The sequence below is a fragment of the Pavona decussata genome, unplaced genomic scaffold (assembly GCF_977016875.1).
Source record: "Pavona decussata unplaced genomic scaffold, jaPavDecu1.1 SCAFFOLD_58, whole genome shotgun sequence".
NCBI lineage: Eukaryota > Metazoa > Cnidaria > Anthozoa > Scleractinia > Agariciidae > Pavona > Pavona decussata.
The window spans coordinates 4,755,938-4,767,500 of NW_028145480.1; the positions used below are offsets into that span (position 1 = coordinate 4,755,938).

The 11,563-nt window shown below is 40.1% G+C and overlaps 1 protein-coding gene across 1 annotated transcript in view; it reads right to left on the minus strand.

Annotated features, from left to right (window-relative positions):
• Positions 1-767: 767 nt before the first annotated feature.
• LOC146479806 (low-density lipoprotein receptor-related protein 6-like) overlaps positions 768-11,563 on the minus strand; it is a 16,483-nt gene continuing 5,687 nt past the window's right edge. The window contains exons 4-8 of the mRNA XM_085110658.1: positions 10,799-10,927; positions 7,673-7,873; positions 4,626-4,821; positions 1,548-1,939; positions 768-1,037 (exon numbers count right to left, since the gene is read on the minus strand). Of these exons, the coding sequence (XP_084966784.1) occupies positions 850-1,037; positions 1,548-1,939; positions 4,626-4,821; positions 7,673-7,873; positions 10,799-10,927 (1,106 nt within the window). The 3' untranslated portion in view covers positions 768-849. The remainder of the gene's footprint in view (positions 1,038-1,547; positions 1,940-4,625; positions 4,822-7,672; positions 7,874-10,798; positions 10,928-11,563) is intronic.

The following is an 11,563-nucleotide window of genomic DNA, read 5'->3' on the forward strand; positions in this document are numbered from 1 at the left end:
GAGAGAGAGAGAGAGAGAGAGAGAGAGAGAGAGAGAGAGAGAGAGAGCATCTGACGAAAACTTTCGTCTAAATTGTCACACAGACTGGAAAGTTCGTCCTACCTTATACATTATCATAAACAGTGTTACACCAAAATACTAGCATTCCTCAACAGATTGTGTTTGAAATGTCACACTTCAGGACATTTTCTATCCAGATAGACTCAAATTTTACGCTAAAACTAGAGTTTATACACTAAGTAGCTATTTCTGAATACAAGTTTACAAAAGGCCTTCTACAATATCACATAACCGAAGACAAATCACTTAAAGACGTAAAATTAATGTTAAAAGATTCCGGAATTTCGGTTGGCAATTTCCGTCCGCTTAGAACGTTTTCCATTTCTCCAAGAAACTGTAATTTCGGTTGAGACAAATTTGGCAAGGCTATGAAAACCAAGGGTCTGAAAATGAAAGATACAAAACATGTAAATAGAACGCCAATTTCCATTCGAACATCCCAAACGAGAAAACGAGACTACCTTTTCAAAAGTTCTATTTTTCCCGAAAAGTTTTCACTGGGACGACCCAAAAAGTCGTGCCGGTTCCATTTACAATTCCAATCGAAATTTCCGGAACTTTTTTGTAAATGGTAAACAAAAGTTGTAATTGTAAAATCACATGCAGAGAGGATGTCTTCAACGTATGCCTCATTTATACCAAGTATGCATTTTGTGCACTTCACTTTAGGAACACGCCTTTGCCTTTGCCTTAATTAAACACTTACGCACTAACAATTTATCACAGATATTTGTCACTTGAGTTTTTTCTCTACCCCAGAGCTTTAGGACACATTTGCCAAGGTTCCCCTTACAAATGTCCCGGATATCCGGGGATCGCCCCCTCGGGATGGCCTCTACTATCAGCATGACGATGAACGCAATTCTTCTTGTCGGCAAGCAGCTCCATTCCTTCAGGACATTCGCATCTCACTTCTAACGGCCTGTAAAGACACAGGTGACTGCAACCTCCATTGCTATGCTGACAAGGGTTACAACCTAGACACAAGCAATTTAGATGAGTAAAAAAAAAACTAAACGTTCTCGCAACCTGCAGGTTCGGCCGGCAAGAGCTTTGGGTCAATTTAGGGCCTCCGACCAATAAGCAACTCTAATAACCTTCCCTTCCGCGTAAGCGCAACTATTTTCTTCTATGCTAAAGCTCCAGACTAGGCGAAAATACATAAGGCTTTCTCCTCCATGTTTGGTGGAAGACTAGAATGAGATACATATATCTTATTAGATGATTTGGTGTGTATTGTCGCTGTCTATTATACAGACTGGAGCGTTTCATAGCACTCGTAAAACTCATACGAAACTACATCCGGGACCCGAGTGGCGTATTTTCCACATCCTCACTAGTGAGGATATTGATGACATCATTTCCCGCCTTTTCACGTTGTTTGTGCAAAATGGCGAGCAATAGACTTATCTATAAAATAAAAAGAAAATTACACAGTGGCTTGAAGATATGAATTCTATTTCCTCGTGTTAAAAAGCTTGTCTTACCGTAAGGGCTGTTCAGATCGACAGCTTTCAATCCCATCAAATCAGGAAAGCTGTCAATAATTACTTGTCTCTCGCTACCAGTTCGTTTGTTGGCGCTTTCTATGGCCCGTCTTTGCCAGTCGGTCCAGTAAAGGCGATCTCCAAGTACCGTAAAACCAAACACATGTGGCAAGTTTTCATCCACAATTGTTCTACGGCGGCTCCCATCCAGATTCATGACCTCGATTTTGTCCAACTTGGCATCAGCCCAGTAGATTTTCTGTTCACGGAAATCAATGGTGATTCCATTCGGCCATGCAACAGAAGAATTCACCAAGGTGATACGATGACTCCCATCCAGTTCAGCACGTTCTATTTTTGGATGCCTGCCCCAGTCTGTCCAGAACAAATAGCTAAAAGGATATATAAATAATTAAATAACAAAAGGACTTGTTATCCTCCTACAGGCCATTGAGGCCATGCGCTATTAATGTGCTCTACTTATTATTTGGACTTTGGTAGATAACTCAGTCCGTAGCCGTTGACTTAATTTGATCATTCGAGAGAAACCGCTGTTTTCCAGGGTAATATGTTATCCGATAATTTTTTCCCTTAAAGTGTATATGCCAGATTTTTCTTTTATTTGCTTGATCGAATCTTCATGTTGAAATTGGAAAGAAAAAAAAATTCGCTATCAATAGAAGAAGAAGACAAAGAACGTTTATTGACTTAAACCGCTCAGGGTAGCCCCTTCAGACGCAAAAAGCTGTCTGTTAGCCTTGAGCACAACAATATACTAAAACTATAGTATACATATTCATTAAACTAATACTGATAATAATATAGATAGAAAACTATGTACAAATAAAAGATTAAGAGACAAATAAATACGAAATACCATCGAGATTGTTCGTTAAAAAGAGTGCAACCTTAGTAATAGAAAGATCGTTTTGCGATCTCAGTCCTCTCTGCAGGCGGGTTTAAAAGGTTGCTTTGTCTAGTGGCGCGCGCATGGATTGTATTATTACGTTTAAAATATTCTTTAAAATATTGGGGACATTGATCTTGCAGGCATTTCTTAACGAGTTTAAAAACAGTTTTACGACGGCTCTCCTCCAGCGCGGGCCATTTCAGAACGTCCATTGCTGGGTTGCTGATCACAGTTCTTGCAACTATTCTGGTAGCCCGGTTTTGGAGGGCTTCAAGGCTTTGTTTGCGACCTTGTCCGCAGCAGCCCCACACAGTTACACAGTATTCTAAAATTGTCCTATTTGGCTACAATAAACTATATTTGCACTTTCTCTAGTGAGGCTTCTACGAAGCCTGCCGAGCATTCCTACACGTTATCCCGCCTTCGAAATAAGGTGCTTTATTTGCTCGTTCCAGCTAAGGCGGTCATCAAAGACTACGCCGAGATAAGTGAAGTGAAAAACCCGCTTAATAACATTCTTGTTTAACGTTATAGAAAAAGAGTTTACGGCAGATAATCTAGGGGCAGTTCCGAAAAGCATAGCTTTAGTTTTTGATACGTTAATAAACAGACTATTGAAAGAAAGCCAGTGTTCAATTTTAGACAGATCAGCAATCAGCTTGTTTTCAACAATAGAGGCTTTAGAGGATGAGCAGTAAAAAACAGTGTCATCAGCGTACATCAAAATACTGCATTCGGACAATACCTCCGGTAAATCATTAATGTGTAGAATAAACAAAGGTGGACCGAGGATAGAACCTCGAGGCACTCCAACAGAGATGGCTTCCGGAGTAGAAGTCACCTCTTGAGACTCAACAACCCGGGAGTGGTTCGACAGGTAGTCCGTAAACCAGCCATGCCCTTTATCCACAATCCCCAAATTGGAAAGCTTGTCCAGAAGTACCGCATGATTCACAGTGTCGAAAGCTTTACGAAGGTCAATAAACACGGCACCAGTTAACTGACCTCGGTCCATGTTTCTACGAATATTATCAGAAAAACTAAGAGCAGCGAATTCTGTCCAGTGACACTTCCAAAACCCGCACAGATAAGGGCTCAAGATCTTGTTTTGCTGAAGATATTTGTACAGTTGGATATGTACAGCCCGTTCTAAAACCTTTGATAGAACATGTACAATGAAAATCGGGCGATAATTGTTCATCTCATCAGCCTTTCCCTTTTTAAAAAGTGGAATGACCCGCGCAGATTTCCAATCACAGGGAACTTTGCCAGTACGCAACGAAGTGTTGATAATGAACGTCACAGGCTTGACTACAATGTCCGCAGAGTCTTTTAACAGGCGCGCCGGTATGCGGTCCAAACCCAGAGCCTTCCCAGATTTCACGCTACGTAACTGCGATAGAACAAACTCCTCAGAGAACCCTAGTAGGATTTTCTTCATCGTCCTCCAAAACGATCTGTGATCACCACCACTTTCCTCGATGAGCCGCTTATTGTAAGACGCTTTCGATGATCTTATTTTATCAGTCACACGATTGCGAAAACGGCGGTAGCTGGCCCAATCTTCTGAGGTGTTACTTTTGAGTGCTCTTTTGCGAAAGTAATCACGCTGGCGCATAGTCGCTTTTATGCTCTTGTTTAGCCAAGGACAATTGTCAATGCCAAGCACGCTTCTGCTGCGTCGTATGAGGCGGACAAATACGTGTCAAATACCTTCAAATTGAGGGCACCTGAAACAGCTCCAGACGAATTAAGGAAGGAACACAGTACCTTTAAATGGTCGCACAGTTACTGCTCCAGTAAAGCATCGCGGCGCATGGCAATTTTAGCCATCGAATCATGGTTTTATTTGCATCTTCCCGCCCCTTTTAGAAGCAACTACGTACCCCCTCATACTCTGTTGGGTCATATTGTAAATCACCCTGTTTTGTCATGTTTTTTACTTAACTCTGTTGTTGATGTCGATCCATAATATTCGCTTGAGATTTACAATACTATTTACAAGACCGAAAAGGTAAAAAGATATTAAAAAACCAAACGTTTTCGACCAATCAAGTCATCCCCCGAGGATGACTTGATTAGTCGAAACAACGTTGGGTTTTTTAATATCTGCAGTCGATGTTCGCAGAGTCCCATAAATTAGACAAAAATTACAAGATGGAGCTCACCCAAGAGTCGGGTCCAATGCGATGGCTCTTGGTTCATCAAGGTTTTCACTGATAAGGACCTTTCGTGATGAGCCATTTAGCCTACTGACTTGAATTAGATCAGTTCCAGTGTCTGTCCAATAGAAGTTCCGCGCCACCCAATCGACTGCAACGCCATCAGGGTTTTTCACATCCGTGGCTATTATGACTTCCATGTCTGAAATAGTAAATACGTACTGGGTTTACGATATCTATCATTTATCTTTTTATTAAAGAACGCAATCCGCGCCTCAACAGACAGACCGATTCCATCCGTGCAAAACTCTTTGTTTAAGAACATTCTTAACACTTTTATTCGTTTGTCTTTTCAGCGCTAATTTTTTGACTTGAAAATGACGTTAGTTCAAGGTCGAAACGTCGTTTGTTTTCAACGTCTTTAACTTTCAAAATGCGTTTAACAACAAGTATCTTATAGTTGCATACCATTTAGTTGAATTGGTTTATAAGTGCTGCTTTAAATTCTTAGTCAGTAGTAACGAAAAATATAAGAAAAAAACTTGGACTATTTTGAACACATTTTACTGAAGGAAAAGATTGACTTTTGTACCAAAAATAACATTGGACAGTGTTGCGACGGACAAGCTTAAGACCATGGGCTTTTGATCGAATAGGAATCTTGAAATGTTAGGATGTCAGTGTTGAGATTGGAAAAGTGGAAAGCCTGACAAAAAAACTCCTCGGAGGACAAGAAACAACGGCCTACGTGTGAAGTGTAATCGAGGTTGCAATGGTTAAGAAGGCGAATGTTTCGCTAATGAGCCTTTTAGCTCTCCCTACCTAATGAAATGAAATAATGATGGATCGGAGAATTAACTCTGTAGTGTGTGCTTAGTAAACCCATGAAATTCCTTCTGAGGATTAGCCCTAAGAGGATATGGCAGACGACAAGATTCGGGCGCCTTGTGATCCGACCAAAGAAACTTAAACAGGAATCACCTCTGTTCACAAATTACCATCAAAGTGTATTGTACCTTATATTCTTTTTTTTTTTTTTTGCTTGGTTACTATTAGTTCAGTTTTATTGCATTTGAAAGCAAGATATATAGCACTCCTAATAATTAATTTTAGGAGTTCACGTTGCTTCTGTGCCCTCGGAGTGCCATAAAGTGACGTTTTGATTTTCTGACCCCCAGTGTAAAGGTACGATTTCCAATTTTCTTGATTGCCCCAATCGTCCTCATCGCGCCAAAGAACGTTCATAGGATTAGGGCGTTTACAAAGCAACACTACCGTGGTAGCCGCAAACGATCCAGGTAATCAGGATTGTCACAATTCATTGGTTAGAGCTTAGGTTTAGTCGGGCTATCAGAGCAAATAAGAATATTCAATAAATTTGTTAATCCTTTCCTGACTCCCAAGAATCGAGAAGGCTCCTTTGAATAACATCCATTTCAATGGTCACACCCTAGAATTGCAACAAACGTCTGGTAAAACCAGGGTTTTAAACCCTGATCAAAACTTGGTCCGATGAACCTAAGTTTTCCTTTTTCTTAAACCAGTGTTGCCAGATTTGAACCTTACAAGTTTGCAGAATCCTGGTTAACCTTTTTATATTAGTATGGTAGCCCTGAGCTTCCAAATGACCTGTCTACAAACGTCTGGGTCAACCTGAGGCCAATTTAATAAAACGTTTACAGTTGTAGCTAACAAACTGTGACCTTGTAATGACACATGCTTTCAGAAAATGAACTAAAAAAAAAATGGTTAGAAGTCTTTAAAGAGAATTTATTGGACTCATTTTTGAACTCTTTATTGTGTTCTTTCTTGCGTTCACACGTAAAAGCAAAGACCCAACTTGTTAATTAAAAGTGCAAAAGTTTATTAAATTCAAGTTGGTCCCTGGTTTACCATTTGTGCCGAGCTCCAGCGCTTTTAACCTTGTCGAACATTGTAAAACTTTTGCCATCCAGGCGTACAGTTTGTCCTACGCGCCAGCAGGACTTTTACCTAATGTGCAACCAGACAGTTTAATTTGACAGGCTTGCCAGGTTTTAACCATGCGGCTATAAAAACGTCTTAGTTTGCGTGGTAGATCTTGATAACCTTTGTTGACAGAAAAAACCCCAGCAAAATCAGATTCTTCGCTTGAAAGTCAGCTACTTGGCATTGTCCAGTTCTTAGTAGCGGTCAAAAATTCACGTATGAATATACTTTGATATAACTTTATCGTCCCGATTTATCTGAAGCCTAGTTTTCATACGTCGGAAAAGTCCAAGACGTTCGGGGATTTCACTGTTTCCCGACCGTCCCAGATTTTGCTGGGAAATCACCAGACGTCTGTCCCATTTATCTGTGATATACGCCATTTTTATTTGTCGGGGGAGGGGGGGGGGGGAGAACTGGAGCGAAGCAATTTAGAGGACTGGTAACAAGCTAAAACTGCATACGAAGTCCCCGACAGTGCAAATTTGAGTTTTCATATGTCGGGAATGATCGCCGACCATCGCAGAAATCTGAGACGCGTCGTGAAAATAGAAGCACTCCCGATTTTCCCTATTTGTCTGCGACCATCCCAGACGATCGGCGATGTCTATGATTTCCAGTTTTCATTAGTCGGGTAAGTCTGGGACGGTCGGGAAACAGTGAAATCCACGGTCGTCTGGGATTTTCCCGACATAGGAAAACTAGGCTTAAACAGGTTTTTTGTTTCGGGTGACCAAGACAACCCAGGCGATTAATACGGTGACACGGCTACCAGGCTTAGTCAGAACATGCAGTAATCAGGTGCCGCGATTCAATGATGGAGTAGACTGTTCACAGCCCCCCTATTTTTCCGTGAGTTTCTCGAGACCGGTAGGCTTCGATAGAACCGCCGCCATCTTTGTTTATATAAGCGAGCGCGATCTGGGGAGAGTGTCTAATGTTAGTATACTCCCAACTCCGCTCCCCTCCCCTCAGTAGTTTAGACACTCTCCCCAGATCGCGCTCGCTTATACCGAAGCGTACCGGTCTCGAGAATCCCATGGAAAAATAGGGGGGCTGTGAACAGTCTAATGATGGAGGCATACCTGTCCCATTCATTCTTGATCTCTTTATTTCGCGGTTCTCATCATCGGTCCAATACATAAATTTATCCACTGGGTCAAAATCAATGGCAACAGCATGTCTGATGCCAGAAACTGGCAAAACAACATCAGTGAGATCGGGTGTGTCAAGTGATATAAGCCGAAGATCCTGTTTTCTTGCAAGTAACAGGAAGTTGACAGTACCTGTGAATGTGAAATTAATACCAGTCAGTTTAATTTGGATTTCAGAGCGTGAAACGTTTTCAAGTTTACACATTTCTTTCATTTGCCACGTACATAGTAGTTATCCCTAATTTTCTACAAGGTTAAACAGCAAGAGAAACATCCTCTGAAAAACCTTATGCCTAAAATGAAGGTCACAGAAGACAATCTAAGACACAAATCTAGTCTGTCACCGACCAAAATTGAACACTGATCGACTGAAGTGTTCCTATTTTAATCGCCTAATTTTTAAATATGACCTAGCTTTGTGATTTTATATTTTTTATATGATTTTGTGCTGTAATTTTTAAACTGTTTTGTAACATAAGATATGTAGTTTTTTATCTTACGAATTGATAAAGACTATTATTATTATTATTATTATTATTATTATTATTATTATTATTATTATTATTATTATTATTATTATTATTATTATTATTATTAGACTAGCTTCTCTTCGTGAAATGAAATATCCCGGCGCTGGGCCTCGGTTTTAGCCTAAAATTTAAAGAAGGACCGGACTTCTTTTACCTAGAGCACTTGCAAACTAATTTAAGCCTCACCCCTCCTTCCCTGTATTTTTTTTCCCGCGAACTATTTTTAGTAAGTCAAGTCCAAGCAACAACCGTGGACGATAATCCTGCTGGTATACGTTGGATCAATTCACGGCTGGTTCGTTATACAGACAAATGTATGGAAAGTTCAAAACACGACTGGACGCTTTCTTGTACAGCTACATCCCTCCAATTTTATTTCTTAAAATCGTTTTCCTAGTGCCAAAGGTTTTCAATTCATTAATTTTTAATTCAGAAGCGATGTTTTATGAAAATTATTTGGCATCGGATTTCCATACAAACACTGTTATTTCAAGACGTGTTTGCCTACTCGTCAAAATGGCGTCGAAAACGGCACAGCTTGATATTTCCGTCGCACCCCTGCGTTTTCGGCGAACAAATTTTAGCTTCCTTAAATGTTCGAAATGGCAAGATTCTATTGTAAACGTAATGAAACTAGAGTTACTGACAATGGTCATTCTAATTCAGGTGTTTGTGGCTGGCACAGCTACAGACTTGGGTTGATTGCAGTTTCTCAGGCCTATGTTGGCTGAGGAATTTTGCTAGCCATACATACCATGAATTCAATGGTTTATTTGATTGTTACCATAAATGATTAGAGACCTGTAGATGCACGTGGAGACGAGTGCGAGATTGAACAAATGCAAGAGTACGACCTTCCCAAATAATCACTTGTCATACCAATTTTGTTTGTACAGACTGCCTATGTGTTGGTAAGCTACAGGAGTGAGAGTTCTGGTGACAGGACTGGTTTAAAAATCGAATGTTGTACTCATATTCTTACTCAAATCTAAACGACACTTTTTATTTTCATCCGTTTTCCTTGTGACTGTGGTTGGTCATCCATCGAAAATTTTTGAGAAGGTAGTAGTATATAGCTTTATTGATGGTATTACTTCATTAAAAATGCTCTTCCAGTGAGCCGTTTACATAACAAATTACAAAACTATGATGCTAAAAAGACGCTAAAGCTACGGTCGACAAACGATAAGTCGAACCAATTTTCCTTTCAATTCAGGTCATTTTCTGTTTATAACAAAGTTTCGATATAACGCGCGCGCTGATTGATTGAAACAGCGTGCTTTATCAGAGTACGAGTACATACAGCTATTTCAATTAACGTTGTCGGAGTAAAATCAAGTTAAAAGACAAGACCGCAATGTTTTATGGGATTATTTTTTATGAATAATTTCATCAAAATCATCCCTGCACGTGCAGGTCATTGTACTGCTAATTACAACCTATTGTTGTCTCCAGGCATGACTGATTTTGATGAATTTATTCATAAAAATCCCACGTAAGCTTTCGGTCTTGTCTTTTAGCTTCATGCTTTGAACCGAGCAATTAACAGTGTCACGCAATCAATTAACCTAAGCTATAGCTGAATAAGTACTGTCGCAATTCCCTGAGTCCGCCCCAGTTCCAGACAAAGTCAGAGTGTACTTGAAAGAGTTGAGATTTGTCTATCTTTAAGTTTGTTACCAAGGTCATTCCACATGACGCCCTCCCCCCTCCCCCCCCCCCCCCCCACACACACACACACACACAGCTAAACGCCCTCTTAGCAGCTCCAGTACGGGGCCTGGGAACAAAAATATTGTTTGAGGAGCCTCGTACATTATATGAATGAACCAAGGAGGTTGGTTTAAACTTATTCTTCAAACCTTCAGGATAGAGATTATTCAGAGATTTGAATACACTTATTGTGAGCTGCTTAGGTCCTGGAGTATATCCACAGATCTAGTATTATAATCACTAAATGTTATAATTCTCCCGGCCCTGTTGTACAATTTCTGGAGTCTGTCACATTGGCGTTTCCGTATGCATCCACAGGCCTAAGAGTAATGATCTAGATAATGAAGGACTAAAGCCTCATACATTCGCAGTAGGGTTTGGCGAGGACCCAGGGGACCAATACTTTTTAAGGCCCCGAGGCCCGGCTGCAGATACGTTTATACAGATGACATCTACTTGGCATTGCCCCCCCCCCCCCCCCCTCCATGCCTTTAAAAATCAATCATCATCATCATAATCATCATCATCATCATCATCATCATCATCATTATCATCATCATTATCATCATCATCGGAGATCAAAGAAAGTATATTAAACACCATTACAGAAGTTAGCACCTCGCGTTAAGTTTATGTGTTCATCCTGAAACTCAAGTCTACAGATCGCAAAAGGAGTAAAAAGGTTCAAACGAATGAAGCCGGCCGGGAATAAAACGTGGAGCTGCAGGTTTGCACGTACAAATGGAGTACAACTTTACACAGGAGATACAACCGTATAAGAAAAGGCATAAACGTTCGCTTTGAAAAGACTTACCATCCGCGCATGTTTTGTTGTCAGATTGAAGCTTCACGCCAGTTGGACATGCACACGAACGTCCATGGGTATTCAACAGGCATAAATGACTGCATCCTCCATTGACAGTTGAATTGCATGGATTTGTACCTATAAAGGAAGGGCGAATCTTTTTAGTCTACAGTTCCTTTGTCTGTACTAAACACTTTGAAGACCAAAAAGAAACGTTTGGAAAGAAATGTCAGCAGGAAAAAAAATGTCCCAATTTATTTTGTTCAAATAAATCCAGTGAACACAGTTGTCCAGGCGGGAAAAGGATACCAACTGGAAAACGTCAGGCCAACATCTTCAAGTTTTTCTAGGGTAAATAATCTACTAATATTTCTCAAAGAAGTAAGTAAGTAAGTAATTTTATTTAATCACAAAGACGTAAAACGAGGAGGAAGAAAGCCATGTGGTCTCGTTTGAGCTGGCTAACAATCAACCTTTGGACAGTTGAGTTAAGTTCTAACCTGACTCTTGTACGCGAAGTTTTCAAGAAAATGAGTTTCTATCCGATGTTTACTGAAAACGAAAATGAAAAGTCACAATTTGTTCACTGTTCAGAACGTATTGAAAAAAGAATACATTTCTAGCCTTTCCTAATCAGTAGAGTATTCAATTTATAATACACACTAATATGGAAGACAATAATAATAACGGGTGTTTCTTCTGATTTAAATTAGTAAATGTAGGGCATTTATATCACCCCAAATTGAAACTTAATTATTTCTTAAAAATACTAGT